The 20,185-nt window shown below is 34.7% G+C and overlaps 1 protein-coding gene across 1 annotated transcript in view; it reads right to left on the reverse strand.

Annotated features, from left to right (window-relative positions):
• LOC125659061 (location of vulva defective 1-like) overlaps positions 1 to 20,185 on the reverse strand; it is a 62,722-nt gene that overhangs the window by 25,491 nt on the left and 17,046 nt on the right. Inside the window, exons 2-3 of the mRNA XM_056150458.1 lie at positions 15,811 to 15,903; positions 14,998 to 15,075 (exon numbers count right to left, since the gene is read on the reverse strand). Coding sequence (XP_056006433.1) covers positions 14,998 to 15,075; positions 15,811 to 15,903 — 171 coding nt within the window. The remainder of the gene's footprint in view (positions 1 to 14,997; positions 15,076 to 15,810; positions 15,904 to 20,185) is intronic.

Consider the following 20,185-nt stretch of genomic DNA (forward strand, 5'->3'; position numbering starts at 1 on the left):
TTCGTCAGATACGAGATCATAAGTCATTGACCCTAACCTATCTAGTCTAGTATATATGGGTTTTTTGATTACTGTAATTCAGGTCCTCCGCTTCCAACTGAAGACCTCATTGTTATCTCTGTTATCATTATGGTCTTCCGCTTCCAAAGAAAGATTTCGTTGTTATTTTTGACACTACCTAGAGACATAATCTCGAACATTTATGTATTGGTGATTTGTTGTTTGTTGTAATTTTTGGTGGAAGCTTTACTGGAGTTGAAATAGTTACGGTTGATATTGGAAATAGATTTTACAATGAAGAACTAATACTGTCTTCATTACTAGGAAAACTTTAGTAGCGGACTGATCAAAGCACCCACCCTTTCCCCAACCCCTCGACCAGCCATCACGTATAGTTCATTTTCCAAAATATATAGATGCAACACTTGATCGTAAAATAGTGATCAATCAATGCATATTCCTAATCAACAAAATACCTTTAAAAGTGCGACATTTAACTCTGGACACGATAAAAGTGCGGAGTTTTTTGTCTATGACAACCACATATTTTCTTCAATAAAAACACTGAAATTTCACTCTGTCATTAAATGTACGTATACGACGCGATCTAATCAAGCCGGCATAGAGGCGCCCCATGCGAAAATTACCCTTATCAAATGTTACATACTTCGGATTTTTATTGAGCTTAATCCTAAATATTGCACATCTAGATAATTTTCCAAAAATATATGAAACTTTTTACTTGTATCAAAATTCTTTCTGTTTTATATCTTCTAAATTTTACCATAGAGTTAACTAACAGTCTCACTTGCGGAATTAAGGGGTGTGGAGATCGCACCCCCCCCCCCCCCCCCATTTCAAAGATAAGAATTTAATGTGCTTGAAATTGCTCTGCTTCAATATTTTCTCCCGTAAGGGAGGGGGACAACCCCTCCCGAACCACCCTAACCGTGATTTGGTTAGTCCTCAATTGCAAAGCCCCTGTAGTCCAATATCCAGTATCCAGTTAATGTTGGGCTTTTACATGTAATATGTATATCAGATATGTTTTATCCTGTGGGGATCCGGTGTTGTATCATAGACCCCCCCCCCCCCCCCCCGGAAAAACGGGCCCGGAATTGCGCCCCAGCATATAATTTCCCCCTATGTACAAAGTCAGTAAAGAGTCTCCCCTTTGGCGGAAAAATCACCCTGGTATATATAGAACCCCCCCCCCCCCCCTGTTTCCGGATTTCATTTGTTATAATAGTTTAAGGAAATAGATATGCGCTCATTAATATTACGATATTCATAAAACAAACGAATATTTTTTGTTGTTGACATGATGAAGTTGGATTTACACGCTGAAAACTTTGAAATGCATATTGTAAATACAATATGCTTACCAAAAGACTTTAACGATGGTCAATATAAGTAGGATTTTTCGTAAAAAATCGACTATAAGATGTATAATTAAAATATTTGAAAAGTAAAATAGATGAACTGTATAAATAAAAGTTATTAAATTTTCTCGTTTATTTAAATTAAAAAAAATCATTTAAGTTCTTCCCAACTTTACTAATTCAAATGTTAGATACTAGTAAATAACGATAAAGACTTTTAAGATGTCTGAATGAATTTTGATATACCATTACACGATTTGAGCAATTTCCTTTTTATAAAAAATCATAAGATGATGATTGTTCACGATACACACACACAAAAATAATCAGAAGAATCACTGGGTCTAAATAAGCAAGATAATTCTAGTAATAGAAATGGAAACAGATACATAGCTAAAATGTAAGAATGGGGGTGTACTGTCATTTAGGGGGAATTTCTATATTGGGACGGTTTTTCCAAGGGGGGTTGGGTTGGACCCGGGTTAATTCTTCGTAAGGGGAAATTCTATTCCAGGCCCATCTTTCCGGGGGGAATGTCTATCCCGGGCCCGTTTTTCCGGAGGGAAAGTCTATGCGGGGGAGAATCTTATGCTTTACAACACCGGGTAGAATAGGTCCTCAGTACTCCTTGCCTGTCGTAAGAGACGACCCAATGGGACAGTCGTTCGGATGAGAACGCAAAAACCGAGGCCCACTGTCTCAACTTCTGTGGCACGATAAATTCCCTCCATGCTCAAAGGCCGTAAGCACCGAGCATAGGCCTATGTTTTCAGCCCTTCACCGGTAATGGTGACGTCTTCATATGAGTGAAAAATTCTCGAGAGGAAACTTAAACAATATCCTATCAATCAAATCTGAGTCTGTTTTCATATCCATGTAACGTGTGTCTCTAGTACTTAATACATTCTAAGGAACTAAAGATCATGCACCCAATGTTGGGAATGAACTAAGTAAACTTAATTTGTACACTTTTAATGCGATATAGTTTTATACTTTTTTTTCATTAATGTATATTAAATATGCGCATGCCAAATATACAGCTTTTAAGAATAAAGATATGCAATCAAAATACTTTAGAGAGTACTGGTGCTAGTTTTTGCAATAAAAAGAAGAGAGAAAAAAGCGGGAGCTTTAATAGGCATTGTCCCCTGGAACCACTCAGGACTTTGTCCTGGACTTACTGAAGTCTAAAGGCGGTCTTTAGACCCACCCACCCAGCAATTTCTCCGGGCCCCAAACTGAAATATTGCACCCGCCTCTGAATACAATACATAATTCATGGTTATCTTGCTTTAAAATCAACAAATGTAAATTCATGTAATACTACACAATTGTCTATTACTTGAATGTGGCCATTTGCATGGATCTTGAGAGATAATTCAATTATCCCCTAGATTATAACGCGAGAGTCTGAAGGATAGAGCCAGTCAGACAGCAGAAAGGCATGCGCATGTGCACGCGTGTAGATTCTTCTTTTCCAATATAATTTCATACTAGAGCATTACACACCCGTTTTTATTTGTCAAACTGCGTTTTGGAAATCTTCAATTCAAAATACCCAGTCTAAGCTTCGATGATTCTGGCTGTATGAACTTCGTAATATTAGGGGTGGGTCCAGGAAATGCGGTTACAGGGAGGGGGCGCCACTTTATGAGGCAGGGGGTCTGGGGGCCGCCTTGAGGCCCACAGTGGATCCAGAGCAAAGCGCTGGTGGAGTTCAGGGGGGCGAAGCCCCTGGAAGCTCCGGGATTTTACAGGGCTTGAAATATGTCTTCTATTTAGTCATTTGTGAAATTAATAAAATGACTCAAATTTTATGGGGTTTAGAACAAAATTAAGTTCTCCCAATAAAGTAATGCAAGAAATCAAAAGATTTTGTCATTTATTTCTCCGGGAGTGGAAGAAATTATTGCTTCTTTTATCGTTTAGTACATTTTTCTAAACAAGATACCGCGATTTACCTTATATTTGAAAATTTTAGGGGGGGGGGGGGGTTGCACTGAATATAGGTGTATGGAAATGTATAGATCTATGTACGTGCATTTTAATAACCAATTGGGACTTCACTTCAGAGTAACACAAACTGGGACTAAAGCATGCAATTCCTAACACTAAAAGCTGGTCTGAATCCCCCCCCCCCCCCCCACTCGCTTATATACCCTACAAAATTTACCTGCAATATTACATAGTATTTACTAATGTCAATTATTATAAGTTCTTTTCATTAAAAACATGGAATTTACAAATGGATGAAAAATACAAATTTCACTACATAGACTTAGGTGTACAAGTGGTTTTCGTCAAGTTTCCGCACTCATTTTTCATCTTGATAGCTTTCTCCCTGCAAAAACTTGGTGTGTCCTGCTGAAACTTGATATATCTACGTTGTTTTCAAGTAGTTTCCGCAACGACAATTTGCTGAAAGCTGATCAAGTTTGCGAAAATTTCGGTTTGCAGAAACTGTTCTGTTTTAGTATGCACATTGCTATACTGATAGTCTACCGCAAAGTTTTGATAAGTTTCCGTAATATTTTAGTTCTGTATCAGTTTGTACAATATGGTGTATACCAATTTTCAGCTTTGTGGAAACTTACTGAGACTTTATCATCGCCATGTAATTATAATAGGATGTTTGTGTTGCAATCAATATATAGAATTTTAAAAAGATAACTGAAAACACTCGGACTAAATGCAAAGACAGCCTGTTACATGTATATTATAATTTGCGGAATGTGTTTTTCCCCTTTCGTTGTTAGTCTCACCCCCTCCCTTTGGAGGGATGGTGGTGGTGGTGGTGTCCATTTGTACTAATGAAGTATCACCTATAAGGTGTCAGTATATTCTGGTAGATTATTGCAATATACATCAGTGGCGGATTTAGAGGGGGCGTAGGCGGAGAAATAAATGACAAAATCTTTTTAATTTTTTTAATTACTTTATTGGGAGAACTTAATATTTCCCCCCCCCCAAAAACCTTAAAATTTGGGTCATTTTATTAATTTCACCTTATTAAATTGATAGAAAATACATGTAGTACAAATGACTAAATAGGAGAAATATTTCAAGCCCCATAAAATTTGTAAAACCCAGGAGTTTCCGGGGGCTTCGCCCCCTGGGCCCCAACCAGGGCTTCGCCATGGACCCACTGCCTCATAAAGTGGCGCCCCGTAACCACAATTCCTGGATCCGCCCCTGTACATGTAGATATGAGGAGATACTGTCTGTATAAGTTGATAGCTCATCAAACGCACCTCCTGCGATGTGAAAGTGAAAATAGCTGCAATCCTCGCCGGCGGAATTATGGTAAGGTTCAATTTCAGCAACTATTTGCGATAATGTGCTCCACGAAGATTTCCTTAAAGATTACAATTATTCTAAATGAACCCTGTGCTTCCTAATCCCCGTAATGTAGTTCTTGTTCATCAGTGGCGGATCGAGAGGGTTGTAGTCACTCCACTTTACTTCCATAGTTTTAAACAAAACTGGTCATTTTACCAGTTTGCGATATTCACCCCTCTTTGGGGCCGGGGCGGAATAGGCACAAACTTGGGTCGCAATCCGCTCATCCTTTAAACAATTCCTGGATGCGCCCTTGCCCACAGGCACCTTAAAATATGGATATTACTACCCCCCCCCCTCAACTTTTTTTCATATTTTTTTTTATGGGAATAATTTCTCTGAAGTGTATGAATTCGTAGTCTATTTCATCCCTCTTCGATTCATGTAATCGTTTCACGGTTTTTTTTGGTAAGCTTTAGAGATTGTCCTTCTACCGGTATAGAGATTGGCCTTCTACCGGTATAATAAAATTCATTTTATTATATACCAGTAGAAGGCCAATCTCTAAATACATGTATCCATACTTCCGGTGCCTGTGCCCTTACCCGTGGAGAACAATACGTAAAGTGCACTTGTAAATCTGTAATGATATTTCAGGGCCGTAAATTAACCTTCAATTTGGAGGAGGCAGGAAATTAGGCGGGGGTCTGGGGGCCGCCGAGGCCCCCCAGACGCTGAGCACATTTTGTGCACACTGAACACGTTTCGTGCAAAATCCTTGATTCTAGGGCCTTCTAAGATGTTACTTGACTAACTCATTCTAAAAGAAAGATTTGGAATGCTTTTTAAGGGAGGTATCATGTTCTTAGTTATTAGAAACAACATAAATTCTAATGAACTTTAAATTTTAATTTTTTTTGGCTCAAAAGTTGGAGGAGGCAGCTGCCTCCTCCGCCTCCATGTAATTTACGGCCCTGTATTTACGGGTGTATTCAATACCACCTCCTAATAAAAACACGGGGGTGGGGGGTGGTATCGTATAGACTCTCATTATTATCATTACAAACAAAATTACCGGTTCCTGTGATTAGACAAATATTGATTTATATTCACAAAATAAAAATTAAATCAAAATCGGAACCAGGAAAGCTTAATTGATTCCCAACTACATGGAAATGGACATAAGATTTTAATAGTGATATTGTTTAGCTACAGTTCATAATGCATAAGATATAATTGCAAAAGTCTATCTGTTAGTTGGATAATATCTTGTATACAATATAAGAATTTCATAAGTTAACATCAGGGACCTATATACTAACTAGTATATAGGTCCCTGTTAACATCAACACTGTTCCAAGTATCTGATTTAAATCATTACTTCTTTTTACTGGCTAACAATTTATATTTCTATTAATTTGTCTTGAAAATGAAAAATCCATCGTACCACTGGACTTGTTTATAAAATGAAATTGATCCAACTTCGCCCCAAAATCACAGATTAAACAGTGGCGGATCTAGACCTCACTGTGTGTGTGTGGAGGGGGGGCTTTTTTGGTCAAGCAAAGGAGATATGGTTTTGGTATTAAATGTTAATGAAAATTGAAACATCCATACTTCTTCATTATACTAGCCTGAATATTTAGAAATAATTGTCAAAGTGCACAAATGATCTTACAAAGATTTGGCCTAAAAGCAAAATATGCTTGACCTGGACCATTTAAATTGGCTTTAAAAGTGTTTCAGGTGTTTTCCCCCAAAAAGTCACTAAAATGATTTTAAAAGATTTGAGATGACCTTATAGAAATTAACAAATTTTGCACTAATCAAAATTTATAATCCATAGTTTTGAAATGTTTGAGTGGAGTATGAATGGTTGGTATGAGTGATTATATATCAATTGTACATCTTACCTTTAAAAGTATATATTATGATGCACTTAATTTCTATTTGTACAAATAAATTTTAAAAAAATTAAGCCTAAAAAAAATAATTTAAAAAAATTATTATAATCCGAGGATTAATGTGCATTAAATTATACTTTGTTGTACAATATGAAAAAGGTACAAATTAAACAAATATTAGAAAGAGATTACATATCTTAATGGTAGTATAAGTTAACCACATTCACTAACTGCAAAATTGTAGCTCTCTGAGAAAATATTGGGACAGATCTGTACCAATTAATATTTTCTCAGAGAGCTACAGTTCTGCAGCTATTGCATTCACATGATTATGAATTTCACAATATTTCATATGAATTTAAACGTAAAAATTAAAATGTATCCTTTGTCTTTGTATTGGGTGATGTATATTGCAACATAATTTTCAATGTTCATGCTGAGAATTGCTTTGCCATTATTTTCCAAATATCACCATATAAGCCTACAATATTACATATTATGTATCAAATGAATTATTTATAATATTGACTGAAATAGCATGATATGTTGATCATGATATGAAATGCTTATAAAAGTATTAGATGGCAAATTACAACCTCACAAAGTCATTCACCCAGTAATTGTAGATAAGGAACAATGAGAAACAAAGTCAGGGGCTTGCTGAGCTGTAAAGAACATCCCATGTGTATTATACACAAAGGGATTAGTTGGGGTAAAATTCACCAGACAAAACCTGGGTACAGATATAAAAAAAAAATGGACAAAATGACCATGCAAGGACAAAGTCAATATTAGAAGTTTATTAAAGCATAATAACAAAATGTCACAGGACATAATACTGATTTTTATATAAATTCAGGGGGGAAATCTGTTCCTTTTGTAAAGTTTACAAAAATGCATGTGTAAAATATATGTTATATTTTTTATGAGATTGTTTTTCAATTTTAAACTATAGATTTTGATAATTATTATTAAATGCTTATTCCTTTTATCATATCTATTGCAAAATATGAATTAAAATAGGATTTTCTTTTACTGATATAGAATACTAATAGGCTTTGTAATCATTGGGTTTACAAATTGCTACACAAGATCTGACATTTTTTCACATAGCTTCTGCGTGCATGCATGTCATTTGATTCCATATCAACATATCAATTAATAAGCAAGATTCAAAATGTGAAATTACTTTGAAAAAAAAAAAAAAACACAACAAAAAACTTGATGACTGATAATTTATAATATGCATGATAGTTCAAATTTTCTTATGAATATATATGTATATCAAATGATATGTCAGAACAATCAATTTGCTATTATTGTACGTACATGTATATGCTTTCATAATTTTGCTGTTGTGTGATAATGAAATATTGTCAAATTTAAAAAAAATGTGAAATTACAATTTATTGTCCTTAGGTTTGTAATCAAGAATGAAGGAGTAAATGATAACCTAGTGGTGGATCCAGAGGGGGTGCTGGTTCAGGAAATTTTGCTAAAATAAAGTAAAAATAACACATTTTGAGGGTGGACCCCCCTCCCTTGATAACCAAAATTAATGGTAAAATTCCCCTCTCTCAAAAATTCCTGGATCCATCCCTGTAAGCATTAGACAATCATTAATTTGTCATTCCATTATTCATAATTTCTTCATTGGACACATGGAGGCCAACTCTCACATGTGTGTATATAGACATAATTCCAATTATTTTGAAAATAAAGAGGTCAAAGTACCAATTGAATTCAATATAAAATATATAAAGAATATCTTATCATGGATATAAAGATTAAAACATTTCAATCATGTTAATTAATAGATTTTTAGGTCAATTGATTCTCTCATGTGACCTATTGCTAGTGGTCAGCTTCTGTTGTGACAGTAAACAAAACATCAAGCTTGAAAATATCATGATTCCTAGGGTAGAAATTCTGACTCCAGGAGGAACCAAACTTGATATATAGTGTTTATGTGTAAAACATTTAAATTTAGATAACATCTTCCTTAATGCTATTGATACTTTTAGGTAAAGAAGGAACAGGTAATTGTAAATTTCATGACCTCTATCAGTGATAATAATAATAAAATTTATATACATGCAGCCTTAAATAAAACAGTTTATTACTCTAAGGTGCTTTACACAATCTGATTAAAATAAGATCTTTGATCCGCTCCGTTATTGTTATGTCGTTTCAATAAGATCTTTGATCCGCTCCGTTATTGTTATGGAGAGGATCAAAGATCTTATTTATAACAATAACGGAGCGGATCAAAGATCTTATTTTAATGAGATTGTGCTTTACAAGGGCAAGAAGAGGAATGCAACAATAAAATAGAATTAAATGACATTATGACAACTTATACATGTATCTGTAAATTAAATTATCAAAATAAAACACTAATGGCTAAAAGTTGGTTGGTTTTTTGGGTGGGTTTTTTTTTGGTATTTGATAATTAAAAACACAGTTTATATATACATGTTAGAATCTAAAGGTTTTGATACTAGCTTTAAAATAGATGGAACCAAAAATGGTCATAGTAATTACATGTCTTTATGATTTAAAAGAATCCTTCTTTAATTTTGTTGACACTAGAATATTATAAATGATGGATGCATTGTCAAGAAAAACAGAAAGAGATGTACAAAAATTGTGACACTTGCAACTCCAGGGTTCTGATTCAAGGTCAGATCCAAATAGTGTTAAAAGTGTATATCAAGTTTATAATTGTAAAATGTTTCATCAGTATAGACGCTTTTGGGGGAATGAATTACACCTTATACATGTATTATACTTCTACTGAATATTAGAATTTAGCATATAAATGCATGCCTAGAGCAAGAAAAGTTACTGTATTATATAGATTTCATTCATATTGAGGTTAGTAATACTTTTAACTAAATAACTCAGGTATTTAGTTAAGGTCAGTGTCTTGTTGATATTTTTGATGTGTGTATGCATGTACGTGTATGTGTGCGTGTGTGTGTGAAATACAAAAAAATCCATAAAGATTTGTTTCAGAGTTTTGAGTAGTGATCAGTTTTAGCAATCATCAACAGCTAGGGTATGAATCTGTACACTCATCTTTGTTAATTTCTAAAAAGACTTAAATTGCATTTCAAAAGTAGTCAAGTGTTATGTGAAGGAGATTTGAGGAACATATGTTCCTGCTAAATGTGTGTGATCATACATTTGGAGTGTCATTGGATGGAAAATCATCTGAAGATCGAAGTTTTGAAGAAATTGAAATACTTTATTGAATATTAATCAATCTTATTTTCATTCTAAAATCATGTACTCAAAGGAATTTTCTTTCAATTACATATGTAAGTGCATTAAATTGAATTATTTTTCTATTTCTTACTTACATTTAAAACAGTTATGTTTGTCATTTTGTTTCTCAAAGTAGAAAATATTTTCATGTAGATTTTTCTTCCAAGATTATTATTCCTTAGATTTCAATTTAGAACATTCAAGTAAAAGAAAATAAGACTCTAAAAAAGGAGGTCTCCATGTGAATTGAGAGAAAGAAACGGAAATTATAAATTCTGTGGTGACATTAAATTTCATTTCATAATTTTGCCAGCTATAATAAGGTATGATATGAGATTCAGGGTGGTACATTTATGTGCATACATGTACCTTGTATCTCCAATTGAAAATTGATTGCTTTAAATCAATTTCAACATTATGAATATCCTACAAAAGTAAAACATAATGATTTTAAAGTTTAAAAAATACATTGTTTCACTCCTGAAACCTTGACCTCACATGGATATATATTGGTATTTAGTGTTGGTAGGTTTTGGTTCTTTTTGGGTGGATTTTGGATAATGTAGTGAATTTCAGTTAGTTGTAGCACAGTAACATGGAGTGAGCTTGCTTGCTTCCTGATATCTAGTCAATCACTTTTTAAGACATACATATTTTTCAAACTTGCATTGCACATATTTGTTTACATTTTTGGTAGGAGTGTTTTATATGCTCACTATATATGTCATCTTCATATATAGATGTGTAATTGTTTGCAAAAAGAGGAGACATCTAAATTCCTAATAAAAATGATAATTACATTTAAATCATAATTGTGCACTTCATGTACTTTTTACATGCAAAATCATTTCATATAATTATATGGTTTTTGTATTTTCTGTCCATATCTGTAAGTCTGTCTGTCACAAAGTCTTAAATTGTGCATTAAAATGCTTCTCCTGTATGGATTATCTGATAAACTTGAAACTTTGTACAATGCTTCATTGCCATTTGCAGATGTGCACATTGTTGGGAGAGGATTTATTGTTATCCTAAAAGTTATAGTGGTTCGATCCAAGAGGGATGCGGGTGTAAAATAGCTTGTGACCATTTCTCCTAGTTGCAAACATATTGCAGAGTCTTGAATTTTTTTTTTTTTTTTTTTTTTTATACAATACTTCATTATCATTTAATGATGTCTAGATTTCTCTGACCCAGGAATCTAATATTTTCCTAAATTCTACAGTGGATCAAAAACAAGTATTTTAAGTGTTGTTTTTTTTTTTACCCTTTATTGAATAATCTTTGTAAAATTGCATGTGCAAAAGTAAAGATGCTTTGAAAATTCAATTACAAAATTAAACATTTCACTGGTTTGTTAAGGTACTCACTACACTAAAGCTTTATGACACTATGTTACAAGATGGCGATTTAAATGTTTTGGGAAAGTATTTGTATTGATCGATTTATTCGTCTATAACACCATAGCTCAGTGGTTAATTAATAAAGCATTGGGCAAGAGAGAGAGAGAGAGAGAGAGAGAGAGAGAGAGAGAGCATTGGGCTGGTGAACTACAGATCTTGAGCTCAAATCCACCAGTCTTTTGTTCATGTGTTGAAATAATATTTTTGAAAATCATGTTTTTATCCAAATTTGCATTTTTTGCTGTTTTTGGCATACACACTTATTGTATATCATCAGATCTTTTTTAAAATATTAAATCTATTTGTACTGATTTGAGAAACTATTTCCCGGTGTAGTGAGCCACCTTAAATGTAAACATAAAAAGACTCCAGTCTTTGTTTACATAACACAGAATGAAGGCTAAAATATTGCTTTTATTCCTGCATCCAGAAGGTTAAAATTTTGGCTGTGAACACAGATTCAGTTATACTTTTCATGTTTAACATTTAAAAAAATGAAAACAAAATTAAAAAAAAAACAAAAAAAAAAAAAACGTAAACGTCCTGTTTGAGAATTTTTCACTTGTATGGAGACGTCACCATTGCCAGTGAAGGGCTGCAACATTTAGGTCTATGCTCGGTGCTTATGCCCCTTTGAGCAGGGGTGGATTAATATTGTGTCACACATTTAGGTAATGTCATATAACTGTAAACAATTTCTCTAGAGGATTTGGGTGTTGCTCAACCGGAAATGTAATAAATGAATGCATAAGATTGGATCATACTTCTTTTTGGACTAGAACATCCAGGACTGAACTTTCTTAGGGTCGAGATGTCTGTTAACCGTTTATTCGTATTTACCTGTCAAAGTCTTTTTGACGCTTCAGGTATAGGAGAAAGTACTTTGACTTCAGAATGAATGTGATTGTCAGAGGGAGAATGATGGACCGAAGCATGCATTTTGTAAAATGATTCTTGTGTTGTTAAATCTTCGAGAATCTTGTTGGAGATGTCTGATTCGGTTCACGAAACAACTTAGCATCATCTAGCAGTAGCAGATTTCACCGTAAGCACTTAATTAACACTAATTTTAATATATTGTAAACAAATTGTAACTGTAAGCTAGGCTATTCCAAAATTCCACAACATATCAGAGGAACAGGTAATTTAGCCTGAACATAATGATAAGAGTAGGGGTATATACCACACACCCCTAATAAAAGCACTGGGATTACTGAATCAGAATGACAATTGGGGTGGGGACGATAAAAGCAGAATTTTCGAATTATTTTGAAGCGAAGTTTTGAGTAAGAAATGGTGCCATTCCTTTTGGGTTATTTTTTTCATTGGGGATGGTACCATAGGGCCTACTATTATTATTACAGACAAAAATACCGGTTCCTGTGAATATTCACACCTGACGACCTGTAAAGGGTTGTAAATAGAGAATGTGAACAGCTGCATGTAAATAAGTTAGTGTTCTAACTGCATAATTTAATACCGTTCAATTTTATTCTAATATTTTTGTGATAGGGTTATATGTATACAATTGAAATTGCATGGGAAAGAGTTTAGTAATGCAGAGCTCTAATATAATTTAATTTCTCATGTTGTTTAGACATTTATCCATTAACACATGTATAGGTCTACATAATTTAGGAATGTAATTACTAGATATAAAGTTAATGTCATTCCTTAGCTTGCAAGTACATTCTTAAGAATCATGACAAACAACACTCTTTAAGATACAATTTTCTGCTTTATTACTATATTCATGGGATAAAAGTCCCCATCCTGTGTTTTATTTGGGATATTTATTCCCATTCATGCTCAAATAGGATATTCACTGCCATTTCATGTTCATTATGGGACATTTCCTCCTATGGGACATTGTATCCCATTTTGAATTTAAATATGGGAGTTAAAATCCTATGGGAGAAATTATATTTTTTCTCCCATGGGATTTTTGGTAGGAGTGAAAATCCCCCAAGTGGGATTAAAAATCCCTCCAAAATCCCATGGGATTTTTTGATTTCAGGTGAAATATCTTAAAAACTACAATAGTTACAAGTGTAAATGTTGGTGCATGTCTTGTGAACATAAAATCCCATCTTTTTTTGTAAAGGGTTTATTTGTATCCTTAATAAAAGGGTTGGCGAAACTCCGGACTTTTGTCGTGTCCAGAGTTAAATGTCGCACTGTTTTTAGATATTTTGTTGAAAGTGGACATTAATGGCAAACTGACAACTCAACTATATGACAAAAAGGATGATTGCAGCTTGTTCATCGTCAACTTCCCATATTTATGTAGCAATATTCCATTATCACTTGCATATGGTGTTTATATCTCTCAACTGATTCAATATGCAAGAGCTTGTTGTGCGTATAGTCAGTTTTAAATCGAGGAAAGCTACTGACAAACAAGTTGATGATACAGGGGTTTCAACAGTCTCGATGAAAGTCAGCATTTCGCAAATTCTATGGTCGTTATAACGATCTAGTTCGTCAATACAACCTATTGTTGAGTCAAATGCTGTCTGACGTGTTTCATACCGATTGTTAGGCCGTTCTTGGCACACTGATTTTGACTACGAATAACTCCTTTTACCTGATCAGGATATAGGACCCACGACGGGTTTGACGGGTCGACAGGGGATGCTTTCTCCTCTTAGGCACCTGATCCCAACTCTGGAAATTCCAGAGGTCCGTGTTTGCCCAACTTTTTATTTTGTATTGCTTATAGGAGTTATGAGATTGATCACTGTTTGTTATCTTCACCTTTCATTGGACATCTATTACTGAACCCTATCCAATTGAGAAAGTTTGTGTGAATTCATATTTTGAAAGGGTTTGGCAGGGACTATATGTTCTGGAGGAAGGACTGAGTGATCAAAAGGTTCTCAATCTACACGATATTACAGTTTCTGTTTCATCCAATATATCTTCTATTTTTATACTCCTGCAGGTGTATTTCAGTTTTATGATTTATGATACAAGTAGCTTAGACTTGGAACTAGTTCGAATGTTGTAGTTTATTAAATTTGGTTGATATATTTTACCAATCAGAACATCGATTCTTTAAAAAGTCTAAATTAATTTACTCGAACTTTTGTATAAAAATTCAGTATTTTGGCTAATGATTTAAAATTGTGATCTCCAATCCCCACTTTTTTTAAAATTCCAATTATAATTTTAAGACAATGATAGGCTGTAATGGCAAACTATATCGTTATAACGAGCATAGAATTTGCAAAATGCTGACTTTAAACGAGACTGTTGAAACCCTTGCACCATCAAATTATTTGTCAGTAGCCTGCTTCGATTTAAAGACTGAACAGAGCAGAACAAGCGTGAATAAATCTTGAGTTGATAACAAGCATTGCTACCCCAGTTTTTCTTTTCAATTTCCTAATTCTCCATCAATGTAGAAATCAAGAATACATTTTTTAAAATTGATATTACTCCAAATTTCAGGTGCAAACCTCTTCAACGTCCCTCTCGAGAATTGTTCACTCACATAGAGACGTTAAAATTGCCGGTTAAGGACTCTAAAATTCAGGCCTATGCTCTGCGCTTACGGCCTTGAACCAGGAAGGGATCTTTATCGTACCACACGTCCTGTGACACAGGACCTCGGTTTTTTCGGTCTCATCCGAAGGACCGCCCCATTTAGTCGTCTCCTACGACAAGCAAGGGGTAAAAAAAAAAGAAATACAAGTTAAACGATTGCAAGACTTTTTAACCAATATATAAAACGTTGATGGTACTGTTTATCATTACCTATGGCCGGCTCAGTTGTCATCAAAGTGGTATAGTCAGTGGTAAGAGAGACATCTTCAGTAGAATTCGTCAGATTTGCTATAAAGAAGTTATGTACAACTTACAAGGTTTATACACTATGGAAAACCTTAGGGACCGGCGATCCCTTGTTTTCCTGACTAATTTCAGTACAAAATATATTGATCATACAATCTTTCACTAGATTATTGAATGTAGTAAATTTGATGCTTTCATTTTAACGTTCAATGCTACAGAACCCGAGGCCACTTATAAATGTTTTGGTGTACAACATGCACATTGTTATTGTTTGAAATATCTTAATTTTTAAGGGAGATAAGTGGCTTAACAGGTTGTAGAAAATCTTATTAGTTTGTTGTACTATGGCCATAACACATAACTACTCCAATCGAATTTACTTTTCTGTATGGAATCAAAATATTCATATTGACTATATTCTAAGATTTTTTTAATAGAAGGATGTATTGTGTATTGCTTGTAGGAGTTATGAGATTGATCACTGTTCGTTATCTTCACCTTTCATGTAATTGTAATATTACTGAGATTTGCATCTATGTTATCATTTCAACATTTTTTTATTATGCAAACAAGTCAAGATAATGAACAGTGATCAATATCATAACTCCTATAAGCAATACGAAATAGATAGTTGGGCCCCCCTGGACACACCAGAGGTGGGATCAGGTGCCTACGAGGAGTAAGCACCACCTGTGGACCGGTCACTCCCACAGTGAGCAAGCAATGATTTCATTTTTAAAAACAACAGAATACATCATAACGATTAGGGACTGTTACCTGTGGCTTTGTCAAGGTAGTTAATAGGCGTCGAAGAAATCCAATCGCTGGAAGTCGTGTTCTGTGCTTCCGTCAAGTAGTACCAGCCAAAATCTGTAAGGAGACGAAATATCTAACCAAGAGTGCTGGCGTATCGTCTATTTATTGCCTGACGTCATGGTCTTAGGAATGTTTGCTTTCACCGAAACTATGCGAACACATGTACAATAAAAGCTAGCAACACAAGTTTAAGTTCTTCATACCTTGTATGAAAAAGAAATCCGTTGTACTTTTTAGTGTTAAGGATGAATAAAAATAATTGTACAATCGTGAGTACATTGCAAAAAAGCTGGTGAATACATTGTAAACAATCTATAATGAAAGAAAGCAGAAGTGAGTAAGCTCACATACCCAAGCTCCAGCATTGCTTGACAATGCCTCACATAATGAATGGTAATGTTATGCACTACTGCAAGAACAGGCCAGACGGGTTCGAAATTCTAAGTTCAATGGAGGCAGAACTTCCAGAAAATTATTGAATCAGAATTTCTTGGAAATGTATACATCTACAAAGCGTGTCCTTATTAATTGCAAAGTTTCACGAAATTCTGTAGAGTGGTCTCAAAGGAGTTAAGCTGAAAAGAACATGGCAGACGGGCTCAAAATTCTAAGTCAAAGGGAGCATAACACCCAGAAAAATGTCCTGGGAATATGCACATCTACAACGTGTGTCCTTATTAACTACAAAGTTTCACGAAATTCTGTTGAGTTGCGCTGACAAAAAAGGACTGACGGACGGGTCAAAAACATTATACCCTCAACAACTTCGTTGCGTGGGGTATAAATATTGCCTGACGTCATCGTAACAGAAGGGAAGCTTGGCGATCTCATTCATTTAATAAGGTGGTTTCATAATGCATGAGTAAAAATTGTTCAAGGAGGAAAACTGTCCATTCCTAAAATACAATGTAAAGTTTATCTTATCTATACATAATTGCTTTTATATAGATCTACAATTAAAAATTCAATTTCTTGTGCTGATAGCGTGTAAAAAAAAAAGCTAGCATTCTGAGAGTATTGCATGGCAATTCATACTCCCCTACCGGTTGCAAAAATCATTGGACCGAATCCCGTGGGGATCCGGGTAAGAATACATATGTACATGTAGTTCCCCAGTACCCCTTGCTTGTCGTGAGAGGCGCCTAAATGGGGCGGTCCTTCGGATGAGGCGGTAAACACCGAGGTCCCGTGTCACATTCTTTAATGATATATTGAATGTCAAACATGGCTAGTGATGCAAAGGCATGCTTTTCATCTAAATTTGAGTATCGTGCTATAATTCGGTATCTGTATTTAAAAGGTAAAACAGGCAAGGAAATACACAGCGAGTTGCCGATGTTCATTGGTCTTCTGCACCATATTATGCTCAGGTTAAATTCTGGGTAGGGGAATTCACACTCGGTAGCACGTCTTTCGAAGATAAAACCAGGTCTGGATGAAACCGACAAAAAAATGTATAAGAAAGTTCGGGATCTGGTATACTCTGATAGGCAAATTCAGGTGGAAGAAACAGTGCAGGCATTTCACATGGTAGTGTGTCAACAATTTTACATGATCGTTTAGGTATGCGCAAGCTAACAGCCCGTTGGGTCCCCAAATATCTTAGCAACGAGCAAAAGGCAACCAGAGCATCAGTATGCAGCGTTTTAGGTCAAAAGATGATTTTCTTTTACGCCTGGTGACTGTAGATGAGACTTAGGTTCATTATTATGAGCCAAAGAATAAAGCTCAGAGTCGTCAGTTGGTAGGGCCTGGGTCCCCGAGGCCAAAGAAGTTCAAGACGCAACCATCTGCTGGCAAGGTAATGGCCACAGTATATTGGGACGCAAAAGGCGTTAGTATATTGGACTGTGTACCCAAGAGAAGTACAATAACTGGAGTGTACTATGCAAACTTGCTAGACCAGCTGAGAACCGCCTTCCGTGAAAAACGCCGATGTAGACTCTCTACAACACGACAACGCGAGAGTCCACACTTGCAAAGTTGCAATGGATGCTGTAGGGTGAAACGGGTATGGATTAATACCGCATCCTGTCTATTCGCCTCACCTAGCTCCTAGCGACTTCTTCCTATTCCCAAACTTGAAAAAGGATATCCGAGGACGTCATTTCCGGTCTGACGAAGAAGTCATGACGGCAGTTGCGGAGTGGGTCAATGGAAAGGACCCTGACTTTTTCAGTTCTGGACTGATGACACTTGAACACCGTTGGTCTAAGTACATCACACTAGAGCGCAATTACATCGAAAAAGAAGAGATGGATCTCACCCGGAAATAAGTTAGGCTGGTTACTTATTGACTCGCCCTTGTATATCAAAATTACCAGTCATGGCATTTTCAGCTGGACTATAGTTGAAAGAAGACACAGACCAAGAACAAGTTAAGAACACGTGTGTGGATTAAGTATAAGATAGTATATATCTAAGCACTTTAACGTTTGCTTATATTTAAAAAGTTTGGATGCAGTAGTAGAAGTATACTTGTAAGAAATGCAGGTTATAAACTTGAACTTTAGATATGCTGAAATACAATACTTAACTTTTTTATACGAAGACTTTTGTTTATGATGACAGCATTTATGATGTGAAATGTTCATTATCTGATATGGTGAATTCATTATTCAAGGTCGTGGAATTGTTCGTAATCTGAATAATCTGCTACATGCAATCGTCTTGTTTTGATTATTGAATATTATCTGGACACTGTTTTATGCAGTCGTCTTATCTGGACATACTGTTTTTATCCAGTCGTCTCATTTTGATTATTCATTATTATCTGGACAGACGTTTTATGCATCGTCTCGTTTTGATTATTGATTATTATCTAGACACACTGTTTTGTGCAGTCGTCTCGTTTTGATTATTGAATATTATTTAGACACACTGTTTTATGCAGTCGTCTCATTTTGATTATTGATTATTATCTGGACATACTGTTTTATGCAGTCGTCTCGTTTTGATTATTATCTGAATACTGTTTTATGCAGTCGTCTCGTTTTGATTATTGAATATTATCTAGACATACTGTTTTATGCAGTCGTCTCGTTTTGATTATTATCTGAATACTGTTTTATGCAGTCGTCTCGTTTTGATTATTGAATATTATCTAGACATACTGTTTTATGCAGTCGTCTCATTTTGATTATTGATTATTATCTGGACATACTGTTTTATGCAGTCGTCTCGTTTTGATTATTATCTGAATACTGTTTTATGCAGTCGTCTCGTTTTGATTATTGAATATTATCTAGACATACTGTTTTATGCAGTCGTCTCGTTTTGATTATTATCTGAATACTGTTTTATGCAGTCGTCTCGTTTTGATTATTGAATATTATCTAGACATACTGTTTTATGCAGTCGTCTCATTTTGATTATTGATTATTATCTGGACATATTGTTTTATGCAGTCGTCTCGTTTTGATTATTGATTATTATCTAGACATACTGTTTTATGCAGTCGTCTCGTTTTGATTATTATCTAGACATACTGTTTTATGCAGTCGTCTCGTTTTGATTATTGAATATTATATTGATACTGTTTTTATGCAGTCGTCTCGTTTTGATTATTGAATATTATCTTGATACTGCTTTTATGCAGTCGTCTTGTTTTGATTATTATTTGACATACTGTTTTATGCAGTCGTCTCGTTTTGATTATTGAATATTATATTGATACTGTTTTTATGCAGTCGTCTCGTTTTGATTATTGAATATTATCTTGATACTGTTTTTATGCAGTCGTCTTGTTTTGATTATTATTTGACATACTGTTTTATGCAGTCGTCTCGTTTTGATTATTGAATATTATATTGATACTGTTTTTATGCAGTCGTCTCGTTTTGATTATTGAATATTATATTGATACTGTTTTTATGCAGTCGTCTTGTTTTGATTATTATTTGGACACACTGTTTTATGCAGTCGTCTCGTTTTGATTATTATCTAGACATACTGTTTTATGCAGTCGTCTCATTTTGATTATTGATTATTATCTGGACATACTGTTTTATGCAGTCGTCTCGTTTTGATTATTGATTATTATCTAGACATACTGTTTTATGCAGTCGTCTCGTTTCGATTATTATCTAGACATACTGTTTTATGCAGTCGTCTCGTTTTGATTATTGAATATTATATTGATACTGTTTTATGCAGTCGTCTCATTTTGATTATTGAATATTATCTAGACATACTGTTTTATGCAGTCGTCTCGTTTTGATTATTGAATATTATTTGGACACACTGTTTTATGCAGTCGTCTCGTTTTGATTATTCATTATTATCTGGACACACTGTTTTCTGCAGTCGTCTCGTTTTGATTATTGAATATTATCTT

The sequence above is a fragment of the Ostrea edulis genome, chromosome 9 (genome assembly GCF_947568905.1).
Source record: "Ostrea edulis chromosome 9, xbOstEdul1.1, whole genome shotgun sequence".
In the NCBI taxonomy this organism is placed as follows: domain Eukaryota; kingdom Metazoa; phylum Mollusca; class Bivalvia; order Ostreida; family Ostreidae; genus Ostrea; species Ostrea edulis.